General features: G+C 35.1%; 1 protein-coding gene across 5 annotated transcripts in view; it reads left to right on the top strand.

Moving 5' to 3' along the window:
* Window positions 1-23261, top strand: part of LOC144965473 (erythroid differentiation-related factor 1-like) — a 61475-nt gene that overhangs the window by 24868 nt on the left and 13346 nt on the right. For all 5 annotated transcript variants that reach the window (XM_078900848.1, XM_078900846.1, XM_078900845.1 and 2 more), the window contains exons 9-16: window positions 111-258; window positions 715-926; window positions 2864-2959; window positions 11512-11874; window positions 13684-14107; window positions 15243-15443; window positions 16354-16554; window positions 21807-22027. In XM_078900848.1, the coding sequence (XP_078756974.1) occupies window positions 111-258; window positions 715-926; window positions 2864-2959; window positions 11512-11874; window positions 13684-14107; window positions 15243-15443; window positions 16354-16554; window positions 21807-22027 (1866 nt within the window). The remainder of the gene's footprint in view (window positions 1-110; window positions 259-714; window positions 927-2863; window positions 2960-11511; window positions 11875-13683; window positions 14108-15242; window positions 15444-16353; window positions 16555-21806; window positions 22028-23261) is intronic.

The following is a 23261-nucleotide window of genomic DNA, read 5'->3' as shown; positions in this document are numbered from 1 at the left end:
GCTTACTTTATTGACCATTGATCTCCATAATTTTAACTATCCTTGTTAAAATTAGACCCAAGAAGGCTTTGACCCTCTGTTGTATCTTGATTTTTCTTTTGAACTACCAGAAATATGAAATCCTGCGCACAGAAGACATTCCAAATATGGAGAATTCCCGATTTGAGCCTGATGAGGTGATGGAATTGGCTCGTAATGTGTTTTCATTCATCAGAAACAAAGCTGTTGTGGAGGGAAACACCTACTGGCTCTACAAAAGTAATTGCTTTCCTTTCTCTTCTTTTGTATTCATAACAAAAATTTGCTATTTCAATGAGCCATTAGTTCAACTAGTTCACTTGTACACCTTGAAGTAGATAGTATCAATAGCCTGTCATTCCTGGATTGAAAGCTAGTCTATTGCAAAGTGCCCTTTGACAGATCGTGATTAAATAGGACCCTTCGCTGTTGTCGGGGAAAAGGGGTCACAAAAAATGTTCACCATTGATCATTGGTTGTTAGCACATTGTCTATATTTAGAGCTCTTCTATTACCAAAAAAAAAGATTTAAAAAAAATAAAAAATTACCAATCCTATAAACTCACGTTTTTAAGTTATTCACTCATTTTCTTCAGTTCAATGTGTTAAGATTACTTAAATTAAAAACTTTTAAAGTTCAGGATGCTAAATGTCAATTACCAATAGACTTGATTATTGAAAGTTGCTCAATTCCAGGTCCTGATGATGACACGGTTAAACTCTACAACTTGACTGAATACTGCAGGAAGGACTTAAGAAAAGATGACAACCCTTTTACAGTACCTGTTGGACTTTTATGCTATAATGTTGGTCGTAATGTCAAAGGTCGAGGAGAAAAGAAAATTGCCACATGCCGTTCAATGCTTCAAAAGTGTTTACACCTGTTGGATGCAGAACGGCATCCTGAGGTGAGTTGATTGTAGCTGAGTTGAGTAAATTGAAATGAAACTTTTTTTTTTCTCTTTTTTTTTTGGTGTGTTCCAGCCTCTCAGAGCCACTTTTTAGGTTAGGCACCATATAAATGACCTACTTCTACTACTACTACTACAACTGCTGCTGCTGCTGTTATTGTTGTTCTTTTTACTATTACTGTGGTCTTCGGATATAAGCACGCTTAGGGCGCATAACAGAATTCTTACTATATAAACTTACCCTTTTATAACCAATCGCACAGAAAAGTACTCAGCTTATAAGCATGTTCCATTTTCTGACCATTACTTCAAATTTACAAAATTAAAGGGGGAGGGAGGACTGTACTCTTTGTCCTCGACTTTCTTGATAGGAGGGAGAATATTCTGTAATGGATGAGAAAATTTCAAGATTTTTTGTTGAACACCATGATAATAATTAATGTAAAATATTTGGGATGAAAGTAGAAACACCAACAGGCCATTTATCAAGGTCATGGCTTGATGATAAAGCTGAATAACTAATTTTCACATTCACATAATACAGCATAAGAATGAACCACTTTGCTAACAATGACACCTGCACATGTTTTGTGAAGGTATGAATCATAGTGTGGGTTTTTATTCTCCTGTATTTGTGTCGAAAGATTGTTTACCTTTGTAAAGTTTAGGTGTTTTGCCTTTCCTCTGGCCTTCCCTGTGATTTATTCAAAAACCTTTTTCTCTCTAATCCCCTATATCACTACTGATAGTCGTTTCTTTTATTTAATATTAATAATAATAATAATAATAATAATAATAATAATAATAATAATAATAATAATAATAATAATAATAATAATAATAATAATAATAATAATAATAATAATGATAATAATAATAATAATAATAATAATAATAATAATAATAATAATAATAATAATAATAATAATCTTTATTGTCCTAATAGGCTATTATTGTTAGGTTACAGCTCTTGTAATTACTGTAATGATCTGTTTGATGTTTAGGAAAATAAGCTCAGGCAGCTGCTGATGGTCCAAAATAATGCTGCCAGATTGGTCTTTTGAAAGCGGAGGTTTGATTCTGCCATACCTCTGCTTCAAAGATTACACTGGCTTCCTGTTAAGAAAAGGGTCAAATTCAAAGCATGTGTCATAATTTATCGCTGTTTGGAAAATACTTCCCCTTCCCTACCTTACAGAACTCCTGAAGAAATATTTAACCACCCAATCTTTGTGTTCCTCTAATGACACCACCCGTTTGGCTATCACACCACCCGTTTGGCTATCCCTTTCATTCGTACAAAGGTGGGAACTAGGTCCTTTTCTCATTTTGGTCCATCTGTATGGAAACCATTCCACAGAGCATCCGGGAGTCCAAATCATTGACTGTATTCAAGAAATCCTCGAAAATATTTCTTTTGTTTTTTTTTTTGTTTTTTTTTTCATGTCATGCGTTTTCTTTAATATTACTTTGTGTTGATGTAAAGCGCCAAGAGCCTCCGGTTGAGGATACCATGCACTCTATAGGAGTCCATTATTATTATTATTATTATTATTATTATTATTATTATTATTATTATTATTATTATTGTTATTATTATTATTATTATTATTATTATTATTATTATTATTATTATTATTATTATTATTATTATATTATTATTATTATTATTATTATTATTATTATTATTATTAATATTATTATTGTTATTGTTATACAATCATCTACCTAGTGAATATTGACAATCCAGATATTACAGTGTTTTTAGCAATGAGGATGAGGTTCATTGATCTTTTTTAATTTTAATGTGGACTTTCAAACAAATGACATGCAAGAGTCATTTGTAGACTGAGATTTGGTGCCTCCAGGCCTACCAGAGGATGAAGGGGCCTTTAAAAGTTAATTTCATAACATTCTTTAACGTCATTTTTCAGGTCTGTGCAAATGCTCATTTCATGTTAGCAGATCTATGGGTACCAGATCAATCTCTAAGGGATATTTGGGATCCACAAGGAAAAGCGAATGATCAGGTGAGCATTATCTATCTCTCTCCCTCTTTCTAATTCTCTCTCTCTCTCTCTCTCTCTCTCTCTCTTTCTCCCTCTCTCCCTCTTTCTACTTCTCTCTCTCTCTCTCTCTCTCTCTCTCTCTCTCTCTCTCTCTCTCTCTCTCTTTCTCCCTCTCTCCCTCTTTCTACTTCTCTCTCTCTCTCTCTCTCTCTCTCTCTCTCTCTCTCTCTCTCTCTCTCTCTCTCTCTCTCTCTCTCAAATATGCATGGAAAGTTATCATTTAAAATTTTAAAAAAACCTAAAAAAGGAGCAATTATATATGTCCCCAGCTGTCAGCAAAACTTAGCATGTAGAACAAGACATGACATTCGTTGGGCAATACAATTTTTTTCCGACAAACAACACTTTTAACGACCAGGTACTTTTTTTTATACATGAGTACAATGAGAGAAGATGAGTAAATAGCCTATTCCAAGGACTCAACCAGGCGCCACCTAGAGCGAGACTCAAACCTTGGAATTTTTGATCCAAAGGCGAGTCATACCACAAGACCACTTAGTCAATTACTACATCCCATTTATTTTGGGAAAAACCTGCTTTTTTTATCAGGGCTGAGAATCTTCCGCCTAAATGGTAGTTTGCCTCCGCCCATCCCCATCACATTTCCTCCTTTTTCAAATTTGTTTTGGATAAATAAAGTGATTTTGAGAATTTCTCAGAAATATGCTGTGTCAAACATTTTCCTCAAACCCACAAAATCACCATTATGTCTTATGTCATATTTTGACACCTGTGTTCAGTCTTGTGAAATTTGGTGACGGTCCCGTTTTTATGACGTCGGGCCAGACAGAATGACACCAGATGTCACAGTTGACACAGAGGACCAGTGGTGTTCTTTTATTAGCTAGTTGATGGTTGAAGGAGAAGGGGAGAGACAAATGGGTCTGGATTTTTTTTCTCTGTTGTCGGTACCTGTTGCCTTTTTAATCTCTCACTCTCTCTCTCTCTCTATCTCTCTCTCTCTCTCTCTCTCTCTCTCTCTCTCTTCTCTCTTTTTTTCCTCTTTCCCATTGCCTTTCTTTTGATTTCTCTTTTCTTCTATTTTAAAATATAGAATTCATAAGGTCAGTACATAGATTATTCTGGTAGAGAAGTCCCCCCCCCCCCCCCCCACCACCACCACACCATCATCCCTAGCACCACTACTACTACAAATAACACCACATCATCCCTACCACCACTACTACTACAACTACAACTACCACCACATCATCATTCCTACCACAGCTACTACAACCACCACCACACAATCATCCATATGACCACCACTACTACTACTACAACCACCACTACATCATCATCCTTACTACAACTACGAAATGTTGTAATTACACTTTTCAACTTTTGAAATTCCACCAAGTCGTGTTAGAAATTGCTGCGAGACAAATTTTGGATCACATCTCAGTGAATTTTAGTGAAATTCAAATTTATAGGTTATGGTCGCATGGATAGGTCATTTTCTTCACCATGAAAAATTTCCTCCTTTTTTGTGACCAGTCATTCTCACTCCTGTATTATACTATAACAACAAAAATATTGTGATAAAAAAATGTGAAGTTTCAATAAATAGTTTTTATGGCATGCATCTTGCGTTTACTAAAAATAGATTTTGATGCCTATCCTGACCACAATTATGATTCTTAATGTCAAATCGTTAAATTATTAAATTCAAGAATCAATCATTGTAAAAATTGCATTTTGATTAAAATCGATATAGTCCAGGTCATTTTGGAGGTGTATAGTAATAAGATTTTTGAACTCCTGATTTTGAAATTTCAGATTTGTTCCCAATGCTTGTCCCCAAAGTCAGCTGCAGCCTTGGGAATTGTTCGAAATTCGAGTTCAAGAATCTTATATTTTTTATATCATTACCTTTATCACCTATAGACTATTTCTAAAAATTTATTATAATAGGCCTTTTGAATAGGAATTGATTCAGATTATGAAATTAATTTGCCTCTCAGCTCAATCTGTGTAAAACAAATGGAAAATTTAACATCAGTAAAATTATCACATGAAATGAGTTTGCATATTATATTATGTCAATATTCCTTATTTAATTTGGTAATTTGTAAACAGTAGCCTCCGTCAACATTATTTAATTCAAAAGGTAAAATTTAAATTACATCCATACAAAGAATAATTTTGATGTCCTGAAAGATGAGTCATTCATTATTATTAAATGCAGGTACTCTGAGCTTCTTGTACTGTAAGGTCTTTAATAGAAATCATGTCCACAGCTGTTTATTACACTAGAAATCTTTCACTTTAGTTTTCTACCGCCTCACCCCCAATGGGAACGACCCACCGTCGGTGAGGGGGAGACCACCGTGTGGTTACGTCATAACAGATGTCCAGAACGTGAGAACTGGCCTATATTTATCCCTGCGGGTAGAATGCACCGCTTGGATTTCATTGTCAGTCAGGCTATAGGACAGATTTCGTAAAATCGTTCATTTTTACACTGCAATTGCTGACCATACACTTCTTCTATATTTTTCTATTTTATATGGATATAACGGCCACATTTTCATCTTCAAGACGCAATTATTTTCATTGATATCAAGAAGTGGTGAGTATACTTTATTCTTTCTTGAAAAATGTATATTTTTCTATTTAAAATTAACCTGAAAAATATTTTTAATTGTTTAAAAAATTCAAATTGATGTTATCTGAGTTTTGTTACCCTAACACATGGTAGTAAATATAAGAGTAATAATCTACTTTTAATATAGCATTCATTTCAACAATTTGTAATGATAGGTTTCTGCACAATGAATGTGTAAACACATCTTGTCTAATTCTTTGTTGGCTAACAAAATACTCCCGTATTCAGACATAAGAACACGAGTCCAATGGTAATGATAACGTTGTTGTTGTTGTTGTTGTTGTTTTATGGTGATGATGATGATGATGATGATGTTGATGATGACAGCGCAGTAATATTAGTAAGCGTAGTAGCAGTAGTAGTAGTAGTAGTAGTACACACACACTCAGAGAGAGAGAGGGAGGGGGGGGGGGGGGGGGGGGGCAGCGTGTGTGTGTGTGTGTATACAACTCATATACGCACATTTTTAGCACGGAACGATTTTTATTGCATTCAACTTTGAACCTATAACTTTCACACCGATTTGCCATTCCGTCTTCACGATTCGCACCTTCCCTCGATATTCTTCTACATCGCCCGTTGATACAGTCAACGGGTGTGAGAAAAGAGGGTAGATAGATATATTATGACATCATCAAAAAGCGATGTGATCAAAGGTGGCGGATGAATGTGTAACATCAAAAGCCCGGTGGACTGCGCTACAAGGCCGAACATTCGAGGGGATATGTGATTTGAGTGGGAGGGGCTTATTTGACTTTGCCGATGGCCGACTGGTGGACGATTGAAATTATAATTGTCCTTTTTCAGCAGCCAATTGGAAATGGGTAATTGTAAACATCTGATTGGCGCTCCATTGATAGAAATCAGTTTGGAGGTCATGGAATGTAATTGCTGGAGAGTTGGAGTAAATTTGGGGCGTTGTCTGGGTGTCAAATAAGACTCTCACAGACCGGACCGGTGATAAATCAATTTTTTTGACCGCAAATGCTACAGTAAACTTCTTTCTCTATCTTATTTTTACTAAAAATATTTCAGAGTGGGTATATAGGCGGATTCCATTTTGAATAACGGGCATTTAGAACTATATTTTAAAGGAAAATTATTACGTTATTATTATTAGCAGGCATCTAGGCGATCACTATCGTATTATTACTAACAATCAATAATATTATTATAACTCTTATTATTACAATTATTCTTCTTCTTATTATTATCATCATCATCATCATCATCATCATCATCATCATCATCATCATCATCAATATCAATAATAACTAATGATTTTATTTCTTTAATCAGATGAATGGTCATACTGAAAACAAGCATTGTCTCAATGCAAATGGATTCTGCCGAATAAATTGTGAAAGGGCTCAAATGAGATATGTGGTTAAAAAACATTTCATGCAAACTGCTCCAGAATTAGCAAGTGAAGTTCCACCGGTGAAAAAAAAACCGGAACGTTGGTTGATTAATTAGATGCTGTTTCTGTGACATGTAACAATCAGCTGTTCCTTAAAATAATCGTGAGGTGTTACGTATGTTAATAAAAAGTATAAAAATATGTTAAGATCTATACAAAGTCCAGAGGAATACTTATAACTTATTTTTACCTTTGATTGTCTATTTATTTTAAAATAACAGTTCATTTTGATTATCTGATCATTAATCCTTCCCCCCCCCCCCTCCCGTCCTTTTCAATGCGTTTATCACGATTTTTTATTGTCAAAAATGGATATTATTTATTTTTTACTATTATTATTATTATCATTATTATTATTATTATTAATAATAATATTGTTATTATTACAGTGGTGATCAAGAGTAAGATAAATACACTGATATTTTATGATTATTACTAGTATTAGTATTACATCGATATCACGTGTTTCAACTTAGGACACTGGTTTCTTCTTCTTCTTCTTCGTTCCCGTGGACACTGGTTTCAACTGATTCACAAATGATCATTTCTGTTATCCACGATGCTTTGGTTGTTCAATAAGCAGACCGTTTTCAACAAATTTCCATCTTAATTAGTATTAGCTATCTGGTCGGCGTCCTTTTTTTTTGTCGCAGCACTGGAGAGAGAGAGAGAGAGAGAGAGAGAGAGTGAGTAAGTGTGTGTGTGTGTGTGTGTGGGTGTGTGTGTTGGTGTACATAAAACTAATTTATGCAACGTTTTACCGCGAAATAATTTTCATTTTACCACCTCAGTTTGATCTCTCATCAGTTCTCTCTGACAATTGAACTTTGAACCTATAACTTTAACACAGCTACGTCATTCCATCTTCACAGACCTGCCAACCAGTACGATTAATCGTATTTTAGTACGATTTTTGGACCCCAAATACGCGGATACGATTTTAGTGGATTTAATACGATTTTTTTTAAAGATGTGTGATGTGAATGATCTTGATGATACATTTGATGCATTGATACACACATGTCGTACACCAACTGTTGTCCGTGTTTCTGAATGAATGGTGCATCACATTTAATACTATAGTTATCATTTCAGTTGCTTATATGATGCCGGTTTTCACCAATATTTTTCTCATACATTTTTGAGGATTTGCAGAGAATTATGCATATAAGCTTGTTTTATACTTTAAATAGTCTCAGACCACATTTAAACTTTTGCCACTTATTAAATAGAAAATTCTAAGTGAAAATTTAATTGAACCAACATCTTTGACTATGAAGCCTTCAATTAAAAACTGTATTGCTAATTAACTTAAACATAAATGGGTTATTTCCCTTTATAATAACTAAATTACTCTATTTTGATTTATAAAATTTATAATGATCTTTTTTTTTTCTTTATTATTTTGTACGAGTCTTGAATTACAAAGTGGGCAGCTTTAAGAACGGTATTTGGTTCAAAATGAATTTTTTAGAACCATTTTAGAAGTATTTAACTTGTCTCTCATATTACATACTTTGCAAATTTCCCATCATTTGACCAAAGTAATAGTATCAGTAGTATATAGAAGTAATAATAGAATAGTAGGAGTAGTAGTAGTGAATCCTCAAAAAAAAAAAAAAAAAAAGAGAGAGAGAAAGAGAGAGGAGAGAGAGAGAGAGAGAGAGAGAGAGAGAGAGAGAGAGAGAGAGAGAGAGAGAGAGAGAGAGAGAGAGAGAGAGAGAGAGAGAGAGAGAGAGAGAGAGAGAGAGAGAGAGAGATATGGATCATTAGATAACATGTATGGAAAATATCTTGCTACTGTTGCAAATTGTCATCTATTGAATTGAAGACCACTCTCCCAGATATTTTATCTCAAAACTTTCTCATAACTGATGTACTGGGCTAGCAGATATCACCATCACAACAACTTCATCAGCATCTCTTACCATCAACATCATGACATCATCACATCTACAACTGCCATCACAGCATTGTCACTGCCACAACCACCACCACATCACTTCTACCACCACCGCCACCATAGCTTCATCATCATCACCACCACCACCACTAGAGCACCATCGCTCCAACAACCAACACGTCTTCCACTGACACTAGCATCAATCCTACCAACATGTTAAGGGTCTGTTGGTCATTTCTTTGAGTATTTCGAAAGCCATTTCCTTTGATATTGCAATTTCTGAGCCTTATGCTAATTTTAAATGGCTATTAAGTTTTAGTTTCTCGATAAATCGATAATTTTGTAATCACTAGAGATTGCTTGAATGATGAATATCAGAGTTTATTTTGATTTGGGATTGATGTTAGCCTTTATATAAATTTTTGAATATTCCGCACTTTTTTTCCACATGTGCGAACAAAATACACATTTTTTGCTAAAAAATACACTTTTTAGGGTCATGGAATACACTTTTCATCCTGGGAAGGTTGGCAGGTCTGTCTTCACGATTCGCACCTCATCGCGATACTCTTTTATGTTGACTCGTGGTACAGTCAACGGGTTTGAGAGAAGAAGATAGATATTGAGTGACATCATCAAAAGCGATGTGATCAAATCTGGCGGATGGTTGTGTAACATCAAAGACCAGTGACTGGTCTACAAGGCCTAGCATATTCGTGGGTATGTGTGATTTGAGTAGGAGCTTTCTTGACTTTGCTGATGACCGACTGGTGGACAATTGAAATTAGAATTGTCCTTATTCAGCAGCCAATTGGAAATGGGCAATTGTAAAAAGCTGATTGGACGCTCCATGGAAAGAAAGCAGTTTGAGGGACATGGCAGGAAATTGCCGGAGAGCGTGGAGTGGGGAGGAGTAAATTATATTGAATGAATTGATAGTAATTTGGGGCGTTGGGAAGTTAAATAAAACTCTCGGAGGTGATGAGTCAATTATTTGGCCGCAAATGATTCAGTAAAATTCTTTCTTCTTTCTTTTTTTCTTTTTCTTATTTCCTTTCTGTCAGGGGGGCATATAGGCGAATTCCAATTTTTTTTTTTTTAACGGGCATTTCGAAAGCTATTTTAAAGAGGAATTATTACGTTTTTCCAAAATTAGCAAGCGTTTAGGTGATAGCCACTATATTATTTTCATGAAAATGATCATTATCATCATCATCATCATCATCATTATTATTATTATTATTATTATTATTATTATTATTATTATTATTATTATTATTATTATTATTATTATTATTATTATTATTATTATTATTATTATTATTATTATTATTATTATTATTATCATTATTATTATTATTATTATCCTTATTATTGTAATTATTATCGTCGTCATCATCATCATCATCATCATCATCATTATTATTATTATTATTATAATTATTATTATTATAATTATTATTATTATTATTATTATTATTATTATTATTATTATTATTATTATTATTATTATTATTATTATTATTATTATTATTATTATTATTATTATTATTATTATTATATAGTTTAGATCTATACAAATGTCAAAGGAATGCATATTACATATCTTTTCCTAAGAATTGTCAATTGCCATTACTAAAACCAGTTCGTTTTGATCATTTGATCAACAAACCCCTACAATTCGGTGATCATGCATTTTTTTTATTGCTGTCAAAAAAGGATATTGCTGTACAGGTGAACGGATATCTCAACAATGCTTCATTACAAAACGACTTTGATTATATATTTCTACTCTGTGAATATTGATGATTATTGCAGTATTTCTCATTTATTTGTATAAACTCAGATAACCGTGTAATTTTTGATTATATCGTTTGAAGTAATTAAAATTTCTGACCCATTTTTATGGTTATTTCCTATAAAATCTAACCCCAAATGATCTACTAAAATTATATCAAATAAAAGTATGCTGGTGGTTGGATGGGAGCATCACCCTTGAATCATATACCTATGATGTTCGCATGGGTGTACGATCCGATAGTGATGTCGTTTCTTCTTCTCTTTACTAGCCTATCCTGCTTCTTTGGTTTGTGATTGTATTTTTGACAGGGGATATTTTTTTTTCTGTAAATCTTCTGCCTGTTTGTTCTTGGTTATTTATAATATAGCTTATGATATCTTTAGGTTATGATTTTGATTTACATTTGTACTATTTTTGTTAGATTGCTTGTTTTTTTGTTTCAGCGGTCTCTCATATAACCTCAATTGTGTTGGAAGAGACCTAAAGCAACAAACAAACAAACAAAAAAATAAAAGTATGTAAATCACTAGTTATGACTCTAAAATATCTTATTGCAACATCTAATAGCATCTTTACTACGCTACTTTGAACTTGAGAAAAAAATCATCAAAATAGGAAAAATTGCTCAATCTCCCTTTCGGCACAGGCCGTGACTCGCCATCTGTTATGAACTAGCGTCCGGCAAAATTTACCTGTCGAACTAAAGTGAAAGCAGTAAACGGCTGTGTGTCCCCTTTTTTTCTAGTGCCCATGTTTCATTTTCTCCTTATTTCTTTTCTAGCCAGAGGAAAGTGATGATGATAATTACCTGGAGAGGAATCCAAGACCAAATGTGCAAGGTGCTACTGCGACTGAACCTGATAACGGTAGCCAGAAGGAAAAGCTTACAAATGTTGAGGTGGATGGTGCAAAAAATACAGTCAGTCTAAAAGACATGTCGTTGAAGGAAAGTTATCCAGATCCTATTAAGCCTCCACAGAAATATCCAAAGAAATGGGATGAGGAGGATGAAAATGCAGTGATGATGAAGGAGCTGATGGTTCGTGGAGTGATAAAACAACGATCATTTGATATAATCCAGACCTACAGGATTGTTGGGGAAACAGATGAAAGGTGTCGCACTGCTCTGGATCATATAAGAAAGGTATAGTTTGCTCAATGATAATAGTGCAGTCTAGTGCTGCTCATTAGAAGATTAAAATTTGGTTTTAAGAGAGTCTAAATAAAAAAATAAATTAATATTTGTTAATTCCACTCTTGTAAGACCACAGATTTTAGTTGAAAAGCAAAAATATTTCTCTGTTGGTCTTGGTAAAGAGTTTCTTTCAAAACCAAAACATGATGTCTGCCATGATGGACATTCTAAATTGTCTTTTCTTTAATTTGCTTAATTTTCTAATTATTTTTGAAATCTATAATATTATTATTATATTTTTAATTTTCAAATTTTCCCATTTTTCTTCAATTTCCGGGATGGTTCTATTGACCTCCCATGGATGCGGCGAGGTGGTCACCTTTGCCTTCTATCCCTCTGTATGTTTTCCTTTCCTAAGTTCTGGATGGGGTTCCTGACCTCCCATGGTGGGTGGGGTGGCACTAACTGTGTCTTCTATCCCTTTATATCTGTTTACCAATTTGCCTTCTGTCTTTGTCTTGGAATGAAATTACTTGGTTTTGTCCTGGCCCTTGTCGGATTCCTTGGCTGGGAGGGAAACAGTCAAATGTATAGTTATTGTTTTGGGAGGTGATATTTTTTTCTTTGTAAATTTTCTCTCTGTTATGTATTAATTTTGTTGTTTTGAATGTATAATGTAAGCATTTGGGTGTATTCCTCTTAGTGGGTCCTGTTCTCATGTCTTGATGAACTTTTAGGTGGTCTCAAACTAAGTACATTGATGGCATGTTCTTGGAATCTACACCTAATTCCCTATTTGTACCATTCCCCTTTGTCTTATTTATCTTGGGTACTTAAATCGTAATTCTAGAACCTTTTACTATCCCATTTTCTTCCTTTTTACTGGTGCTGATATGGCCTAAGTGCCGTAAAACCCTTAAAAGCAACAAAGTTGCCTTCTGTCCTCGTCTTGGAATGGGATTCCTTTGTTTTATCCTGGCTCTTCCAGGAGTCCTAACCTTTAACAAAAACAAATTTATTTTGGGTGATGATATTTTTTTAAAACTTGTTAACCATCTCTCATGTGTACTGTTATAGTTTTTTGTTTGTTTTGAATAGGATATTTTGCTCAACATTTAAGTATTTTCCTCCTAGTCTGATTCTGTGCTTGTGTCTGGATGGGACTTTAAGGTGATCTTAAACTTACCACATTGATTGCTCTTGAAATTTACTTTTGTTCCCTATTTGAACAAATTCCCTTTGTCTCACTTTTACTCGGATGCTTTTATTTGCAAATCTATATTTTTAAAAATTTACATCTTATTCCATTTTATGGTATTGAAATTGCCTAAAAGTGTTGCAAGCTCCGTAAAACCCTTAAATCTTCACACTTCAGTTTTGACCAAATTGAGAAGTTCATTCATTTGATTCATTTGCTTTGCTGTTTGTTTACAAATTATAAAAGATTTTACTGCATATTTGAAAGTTTTCAATGCTTTGCAATAGGCAATTCTAGCAAATGAGATGGATTGCCATGAAGAAGTTTAATCACATTTTCATAGTTTTTTGGTTTTGATGTACCTTTTAACATATATTTATCGAAAACTTGTTTTTTAATGTCTGCCTCATCTTATATTTTGGATTTTCTACAATGGAATCAACTAATCCACCAGAAACAATTGCAGAAATTATTGAAACTTTAAAATGTAACGAAAGAATTGAAATAAAATAAAGTTGGATATTGAACAAAAAGTCAAGATCTTTAAAATTTATCTTTAGTTTATTTAGTGTCACATAACACCACTCATTAAAAGGTTTGCCCATTTTAAAATCTCACAGGGACTTGAATTAATCGACAGAGATTTAGCCAGAAAATCCAAGATGCCATTCAATGGACGAGACAGAGCATCTAGTCCTTCAGCCACTGTGTCTAGTCCCCAATGTGCTGCTGATGTTGAAAGAGATCAGCTTCGGTTTGCCAAACCTTTTGTTCCAATCCCTCTCCATTACTCTCCAATCCATCCAAAGAACAACAATGAACAGTCCAGCAAAACATCTCCCAAACCTGACAATATCACCCAAGAGACTGAAACTGAAAGCACGAGTAACACTGAATCAGATTCTGATGAATGGCATCCAGCTTTGAAACACAAGTTGCTCCATAAAGCAGCTCTTGTGTTCTCTGTCATGTCTAATTCGTTCCATGGATGTAGTATGAGAGGACATACATTGAGATATGTAAGATATGGACTTCATTGTTTTGGTAAGTTTGTAAAGATTACATAATCCTTTTGAATCAGTTGTGAATTTCAACTCATTTTTTTTTTGTGTGCATATTTTAAGCAATGTTGTAGTTTTATAAATGATAATTATCTGTAGCTGAGAATTATAACTGGACCTAAATTGGCATAACAAATGAAAAAAAAATTCATTTAATTCACAGCTGGAGTTTGTTTTGGTTTCTGTGGTGTTAAACAGATGATATCAATAGTTCACTTCTCTCTGAGTAGGATGCTAGTCTTCTGCAGACTCCTTTTTGCCTGATCTAACAAACTCAGATATCCAGTCACTGCTGGTTGGATAGCGAAAACTGTGCAAAATGCCTTACCTCAAGGCGTACTGTTGAAGAATTTACAGACCTAGTTTATATCATACTGTGAGTCCAGGTTTGCTTGCCGTCCTTGAATTTCAGGATTTGACCAGGAAATTTGAAGAAAAGTAACAGTTGTCTCGGAAAATGCAGATGTTTACGTTTTGTCTCAGAAATAAAACCCCCAACAATTTGTTATAAGAGGGATGAGGAGTTCAATGACTGAGATATTATATGTGCTACCTCTAATAAGCTGCTGTTACTGTTGTGTACTGTTGGCTACTCTCCCTATTTAAATTTGTTTTTTTTTATATTAAAGGAAGGAATGGACATTTGCATCCTTAAAATCCATTTTCAGCAAGGGGGTTTGATTCCGTGAGAGGGATTCTGCTCTTCCACCTTTGTCAGAGCCTCTCAGCAGCCCTTCCGTCCTTCAGGGGTGGGAACCTAGACAGTCTAATTGTCAGGAGATTTTTTTCAGTGAGAATTGAATAGATAATATCAAGGAGTTCTTAAAACAGCCTGAAATTCAAGGATGCTGAATATGTAGCACAACAAATGTAGATGAAGATTTGTACCAACCCATTTCATTGAGTCTGGAGAGGTTGAAAGGCAACAATTGGGATTGTCTGCAGCATTTGTGAGTCTCTGCGGTGAGAATATTCCGAAAAAAATCAGTCTTATCATGTGCTGAAAAATAATTACCAACTGCTATCTTTATTTTGACATAGGCTACTGAAAGATTGATGTCCAGCAGTAGGGAATCTGCTAAGCAAGTAACAAGTAACCATATTTTGCTTTACTCCAGAGTGCCTGTTCAAGCAAAACCCGAAGCGACAGCCTGATGCATTGGAGGAGGAAATATATCTACACTTAATCCACCTGGCTGCCCGAGCACGGTCCTGCATGGACGGTAGTGGAATTATAGCTAATAAGAAAGAATTCGAAGAGCTTGGTGAAGTGGAGGCAGCTATTTTACATTCAGCCCAAGGCATTCTTCAAATGCCAAGTAAGTATCTCTAAGAGTTCAAAACTTGCTTAGCATAGCTAATTTGAAATAGGCTTGTTTTTTTCTGTCTTAGATGGACCATGAAGGAAGTTTGAATAGTTGTTGTCGGTTATGTTGTTACAAATTACCTATCAGGGTAAAAGATAATGCCGAGACCTTCATCGATCTGTGGATATTAAGGCATTATATCCATCTGTTTAAAACATATTTAAGTGGTCTTAGCTTGAAGAGAAAAATTTTCTCAGCAACTTTTTGTCCGATTACATAAAAAAAATGAGAACCTTGACTTTGCTATTGTAATGGCGGCTAAGTTATGGTATTAGAAGCAAATCATCTTGAAATTTCATGGGACATAACTCGTGCAAGCTATTTTACATCGTCTCTATAATCAGTTGAGTCTTTATCACATTCAAATTGTTAGGAACATAACGACCTCCGAAAGTTTTCAGTTTTTGAAGAATGGGTAATTACAGGCTTGTCAGAGTGTTTATAGCATCATAGGTAAGTGCTATTCATTTTTGTTCTCTTTACTTCTTTCCATTAATTTACACAAAAGAGGTTTGGCGATATGTTTTAATTGTATAAAAAACAGGAAGCAAAATGCTATGTTGACAACTGAAAGCTTTATCATAAATGTACATAAGTAAATTTGAGATTCCAATAGGAAGGCCATCTATGGAATCAATTAGTTTGGACACTGCTGAACTGGAAAAGTATATACTTAACGCTCATTCCAAGTTAGCATGACTGTAATGTACAGATATTTTGTTTGTATTCTATGGTAGATATGTATTGTATTGTTTGTCTTTGTAACCTTTTCAGTTTGCAGAGGAGGATAAGCAAAACATAATGATCAATAGCAATGGTTTGTTAAATTGTCACATGCATGTCAATTTTGTCACCATTTCAGAGGAAGCATGGATCTACAAATGGCCAGTGAATGAGGAAAAAAATCTCCGGGCAGCAAGAGAGTTATTTCTGAGGCTATTGCGGGTGAAATTTCTGGAAAAAAAATCTTCTGAACTCCGAACCACCATTAGGAATCAGTATGGAGTCTGCGTATTGAATTTGGGTCATGTTTACCGTAAGCAGATGCTGGAAAGGGTAGCTGGTGAGTTTTTATTATCTATGATACTTTGAACCAATTCCCCTTTGTCTTCCTTTTCTTGGGTGCTTTAATTGTAATTGGGTGCTTTAATTGTAATTCTATAACTTTTTACTTACCCCATTTTCTCCATTTTGACTGGCGCTGATATGGCCTTAATGTGTTGCAAGCGCTGAAAAACCCTTAAAAACAAAAGCAATGTCTTGTATTATCCTGCATAAAATTATGAATTTTGGGTCTTCATTACAAGTTTACGCATTTCACTGAACTCATTAAGCATTGTCCTGATTGGTGCTATTTATTTCAATCACTTTAAAAAATCATGAAAAACATGATACAGTAGAACTCGGAAATAGCGAGTTCGACGGGTCCACTCCTGATTACTCGCTATTTCCGAGTTCTCGCTATTCCCGAGTTGCCAGGAAAGGTCACTCGGCCGTACAAAAAGATGGAAAGACAATGTGTGTGTATGTGTGTGTTTGTGCGTGTGTGCCGCGCGTGCGTGCAAATGACTGTGTGTGGAAAAAGTGGGGTGGGGGCGGGGTTGAACACGGCCTTCGTTAACTACGTAATGATGGTCACTGGTTGAAGTTGATCCACCCCTAAAACCCACCCCTTCCATTTCCATCAAGATGTCGTGTGTGTGTGTGTGTGTCTGTGTGCGAGTGTTTGTATGCACTAGGCATGTTTTATGAGGTAAGCAAGCGCATCACTCTAGGACTTCATAATCAATCACTGACCCACTGAAATGATGGTTCCACGCTCCCCTCTCTCGCTGATCGTGTCGTTCGTTAACGAATGCTACTCGCTGACCGATGCTGCTAAGTACTATTGCTCGTAACAAAAATAAGAAAAGGAAAGAAGCTAGGCTAAAAATATTTAAATCGCCCTTGTCTGTTGTTTTGCTTTACTTCGTTCGAAGTCCTAGGCTGGGGCAGGAAATGCTCGTTATTTCCGAGTTGACCTCTTTTTCATACTCGCTACTTTCATGCTAATTTTATTGACTCAAATAAGAGAAAAAAACGGGGATTTAGATTTTACTCGCAATTTCCGAGTTCTCGCTATTTCCGAGTACCTTACTTTCATGTTCTACTGTATTATGACAGTGTTCTTGATCTGTTTGTTGGAGAATGAGGCTATTTGGACTAGAATTTGCTTTGGAGTTTTTTCTTGGTCACCATAGTTGGCAGGGAGGTACTTACTGTGTCTTCTATCCCCCTGTATCTGATTTCCAACTTGCTCCCTATCTTTGACTTGGAATGGGATTACTTGGTTTTGTCCTGACCCTGACCGGAGTCCTTGGCTGGGAGGGAAACAGGCGAATGTATAGTTAGTTTTGGGAGAAGATATTTTTTTCCTTGTAAATCATCTCTCTGTTATGTACTGTTTTGTTTAAACATATGATTTTTAAACATTTGAGTGTATTCCTCTTAGAGGGATCTTGTGCTGGTGTGTGGGTGAGACTTTTAGGTAGTCTCAAACTAAGTACACTGATAGTGTGCACTTGAAATTGACATCTGTTCCCTAGTACCATTCCGCTTTGTCTTACTTTTTCCTCAAGTCCTTTTAATTGTACATCTAGAATATTTTTACTATCCAATTTTCATCCTTTTTACTGGTGCTGATATGACCTAATTACGTTGCAAGCGCTGTGTAAAACCCTTAAAAACAAACATTTCTTGAAGTCAAGATCAATGTATATTTTTATGAGTTATTTTCTCCTTCTCTCATTAGTCTATCACCATTTATTTTCTGAAATATTTATGGATTTTTTTGGCTCAGGCTAGAGAATTACATAAGTATCTTTAGCTCGAATATTATTTGTGGTGTAATGTTTCACTAACCTGTTGTTTGATGGGTATGGGTCTGAACGTTTGACACAGTTCACCAGTGCTAGCTGATAGTTAGATCCACAGCACACTCTTCACTCGGTAGCCTGTCTCTGGTCTCTAGATCTGAGTCCACTTACTATATCCTACTCATGAAATCCTCCCTTAATTCACACCCTAGTCTATTTAGCTCTATGCACATTCAGATAACCACAAAGTACTTCTGCTACTGTAGCTAAGAACATTCTCACAAAAACACGAAATCCCTGCTTCTCACAACTTAGGCAGTCTGACTACGTTCTCCTCTATCACTCACTGTGAGTCACAACGCCTGCGTGCTTCCAATCTTCTCCCTCATTTCCTCTTCCACTCGTCACTTTTTCCATTCAACTTTTACATTCACTAATTATTCAAACATAAACAATGCCAGGATTCGGAAGTCTTGTACTGTCGTATTGTCTTCAAATATAACAGAACATTATTGAATAGGAAAATTATATGCAGAGCAAATAGTTAATTTTACATATTTTAAAAAATGCAAGTAGTGGAGACTGCTTTAGGTGGCCTCAAATTTTGGGTTTACTTCTGTTACCCATCTGAGCTAGTTTTTTTTTTAAAACTTTTATTTTGAATATCAATTTGCTTTCTAAAAAAATGTGCGCGCCATTTTTGATCAGTTCATTTACTTCATTTAATCTTCTTTACATTGTTGTTAGATTTGTTCTGTCCAAGTCTGAAACAAATAATTTAATCTGCAAAAACGTGAATAATTCTAGGAGATATTCTTTCATTGTATAGCGCATTCCATCCTATCATTGCCTTTTGATTATGTTTAATAACACTATGATTAGCACAGATTATGGTCAGTGAAAAAAAAGTGGTCTTGATTAAAAACAATAGGTTGTAAACAATGGTTGAGGTGACCATTGCAAGGTAGAGTCGTTCCGTCCCCTACCGTTCACTAAGAGCCTTGTCATGTCTTACGAGAGAAAGGGAAATAATTGGTCCAAAACAAGCACCATAAATAATACCGTTTTCAAAGAGCAATGTCAAAAAAATCTTAAGACATGGTGATAGGTTTGGGTTGTCAACTGACTTTTCCCCGGCAAGAAATATTATCCATGTTCTAGTGGTGTTAAATATGTGATATATTTTTCCCCTACTGCCCAAAGCCCGATCCCCTACCGACCACCCAATCTTACCACTAACAGAACATTTTTATGATGCCTACAATTTGATATACAGCTGAAATGAATAACAAGGAATACTATACTGTAAATATCATCGTAAGTATACAGTAATTAAGACTATCATTTATTCATTTAAAAATAAGCTTAAAATTCTCGCTCGAGGCTCTTTACAATGTCTACCAGCCAAGGAAACATTAATACAGTAACAATGATGAGGACAAGACATGACATGCAGATTTTTAAAAAAACAAACATTAAATTGAAACAAATTTCATTGAGCCCTTCCTCGTCAAGGGCTTCAATAGTATCACACTGGCTGCCCGAACATTGTTTTTAAAAAATGTAAACAGCGCTTGCACCAGCCCCAACTAATTCGGCCATTGTATCTCTCTTGCTGAAGCAATCTGATTAACATAATGAGTCATCGTCCAGAATAACCTCAGTATGAGTCTCTGACTAGTTTCGCCGAGGATGATTTCTGTCTTCCTCTTTTTTTTTGCCCTTCCCTCTCCCTTTCTGCTTCAGTGCCAATCTATCTGCTTTATTTTTCCCCTTTCCTGACGTTTCCTTTCCTGCTCAGTCTTCTTTGCAGCCTCTTTTTCTGTCTTCTTAATAGCAGCCACTGTTAAATGACAAACTATTTAGCAAGTATTTACACATCTAGGTCTAGGACATAAAAAAAAAAAAAACAACATAAAACGTTTTAAGGTGTATGGTAGGGTTTTTAAAGACCCATTTAAAGTGTTTGGTCGGTAGGGGACGGGACATGCATGCGAAAATGCCCTTCCCTCACCGACCAACCTGTTTTCAGGGCAGAGTGGAGATTCAACACCTATTTGACAATAGTAATGCCTAAATATAGATCCCAGGAGGCAGTTTTAATCCACTCAATAAATTTCTACGGTTAGAAGCGTTAAATTTGGCTTATTTGTCAGTCAGGACGGACGACGTGCAACCCGTAAGACAAGAAACATTTTCATCTTACCTGAACAAAAGTTGTCAATTTGAGTGAGTTTTTGCTACAACTAGCTATTTTGACAGTTTGTAGTGGCGGAAGCAGTCTTCGTAAATGATGTAATCGGGTTATTACAACTAAAGTCATCCAATTAAAGATGTAACAAAACAAAAACGCTCTATTTGGTCGGTCGGGGAAATGGTCGGTAAGGGAAGGGATGACTCTATGTAAAAAATGCCACATTTGTAGCCTCTTTCGTCTTAGTAAAAAGTGGTCATAAAAGTAAAGTGAAACCAATTATTTCAAAAATTGATTGGATGAGGTATTTATGTTATGTATTGACTTAGTCAGTGTTGTTGTTGTTAGTTGCTGTGAATTCTTTAAGCATGCTGAATATAACTGATATATGAGAAAAAATGGGGACATCGTGATGTAAAAAAATCCAAACATTCTAATGTCGATTTTGTATAATGCTGTCAATTCACTTTGGCTCAATCTGTAATAGATGGGTGGGGTTCCTATCTCCCATAGTGGGCAGGGAGGTACTTGCTACGTCTTCTATCCCCCTTTATCTGTTTTCCAACATGCTTTCTGTCTTTGTTTTGGAATGAGATTACTTGGTTTTGTCCTGGCCCTGGCCGGAGTCCTAGCTGGGAGGGAAACAGTCAAATGCATTGTTATTGTCTTGGGAGATGATATTTTTTTCCTTGTAAATCATCTCTCTGTTATGTATTATTAAATTTATTTTGAATATATAATGTAAGCATTTGAGTGTATTCCTCTTTGTTGGATTTTGTGCTTGTGTCCGGATGAGACTTATAGGTGATCTCAAACTAAGTACATTGGTGGTATGCTCTTGGAATCTACGTCTGATCCCTATTTGTTCCCACTTCTCCTATGTCTTTCTTTTTCTTGGGTGCTTTGATTGTAAATTCTAGAACTTTTTACTATCCCATTTTCTTCCTTTTTACTGGCGCTGATATAACCTAAATGTGTTGCAAGTGCTGTAAAACCCTTACAAACAAAAAATCTGTAATAGTTTATCACAGATGTCATTCTCACTTGAAAGATCCGCACATGTAAAAGTTATATCTTCCAAATAAATACAATAAAGTCAAAAATAAGTGAGCTACTGTGAAAAGCAGTCAATACTTGCAAGTTTCACACATCACTCATCAGCCCTTGAAAATTTTGTTGTTGTTTTATTTGTATCAAACCTAAAATATATGTAACTTGACTTGTTTTGTCTTTAAATCAGTGCAAATTATTACAAATTATTTTCAGCCGGGGACACTTTTGAAGAGATTGAACCTTTGATGACGAAAAGCAAAGGCAACTATGAAGATGCGGTTTCCAGCTTTATTTCACTCAATGATAAGAACACAGCTGGTCTTTGGCAGACTTACATTGCCAAACTCTATGACGGAGCATCTGAAGCACTGAAGAACCACAATAAAGATGAAAACAACCCTGTGTCAAAGGAAGAATATGCTATGGTTGAAAAGGTAATGGTTATAGTTATTAATTAATTTATTTATTGATTTATCTATTTATTTACTAACTTTATCAGTCGCTCTAGTTTGTTTATGGTGTGCTGTGTACATGTGTATTAATAATGAATAGAAAGCCATGTCAAAATCCTTTCATTTGGTTTGTAACATGGTAGGGTTGGGTGTGTTAACATGGAGGTGGTAAGATCCGAACCAGATCAGTTTAATGTCTTACAACATCAAAAAATAACCACATTTACTTTATTTGTCAAGCTTTATTACAACCATTAATCGATTCTTAAATGGTTTAAGAAGGATTATTCACAAAAATCTCAAATTTATTAAATTTCCCCCCCCAGCAGTGATTGAGTTGCTGGGTCAGTAAGGTCTGGTGGACAGTACTTTGTGATAGTAGGTAGGATTGGCCTATATGGCCTTCTTGTTGTTTAAAACTGAGCAAATATTTGAAAATAATGATTTTTTAAAATGGCCTTTTTAGTAACTTTTTACATATTTACACGAAGAAAAATTGAAATGTAAATCAAGCACCGATCTCTATTATATATGTGTAAGGCAGACAGTACAGTCTATTCTTGGTGAAAGTGTCTCCCTTCTAAGTATCCACATTTTGTAATACGTGTTTAATATAATTATTCAGTGTGAAAATGATATTATCTTAGTTTAAATCAAGCTGTTGGTTGTAGGCTGTGGCTGAAACTGGCCCATTTGATTTCCTCTCTTTAAATATATTTGGGTTAATATATATAAAAATCCCCCATGACTTGCTTGGCTGTACTTACATTCAAAACCACTAGACCATTAATATGGGTTTTCAACAAAGACATTTTTCAAAATCAAAGTACAGCTCAGAATTCTGCGAGTTTGACTCTAGTTTTGATGTGCCACTCCATCTTCTTAGATTTCATCTTCTATTTTTTATCTTGTCCTTCTCAGTCTTTTATGACCTGGAGAATTAAGCGTCCAGTTTTATTTTCACTTTCATTCAAGATATCATCATCAAAATAGTATCGTTAAAATTTAATGAAACCATGACACTAATACAATTAAGCCTTAATGTGTCAAGGTATAGTGTCCCAGCCCTTAAAAATTTACAGTCAGTCTTGCTCATTGTTTAAAATTGTCCTTCATACAACAGATTGGTGTGAGTTGCATCATGTGTTGAGTATGACAATATAGATGGCAAATGAACTTGAGCATTTAATACCACGCAATATCCACTGAACTTGCA

This window comes from Berghia stephanieae, chromosome 2 (genome assembly GCF_034508935.2).
Source record: "Berghia stephanieae isolate SIO BIC M18660-M18661 chromosome 2, UCSD_Bste_1.3, whole genome shotgun sequence".
In the NCBI taxonomy this organism is placed as follows: Eukaryota; Metazoa; Mollusca; class Gastropoda; order Nudibranchia; family Aeolidiidae; genus Berghia; species Berghia stephanieae.
Note: the sequence above shows the minus strand (reverse complement) of the source record. Positions and strands in the feature narration are given on the sequence as shown.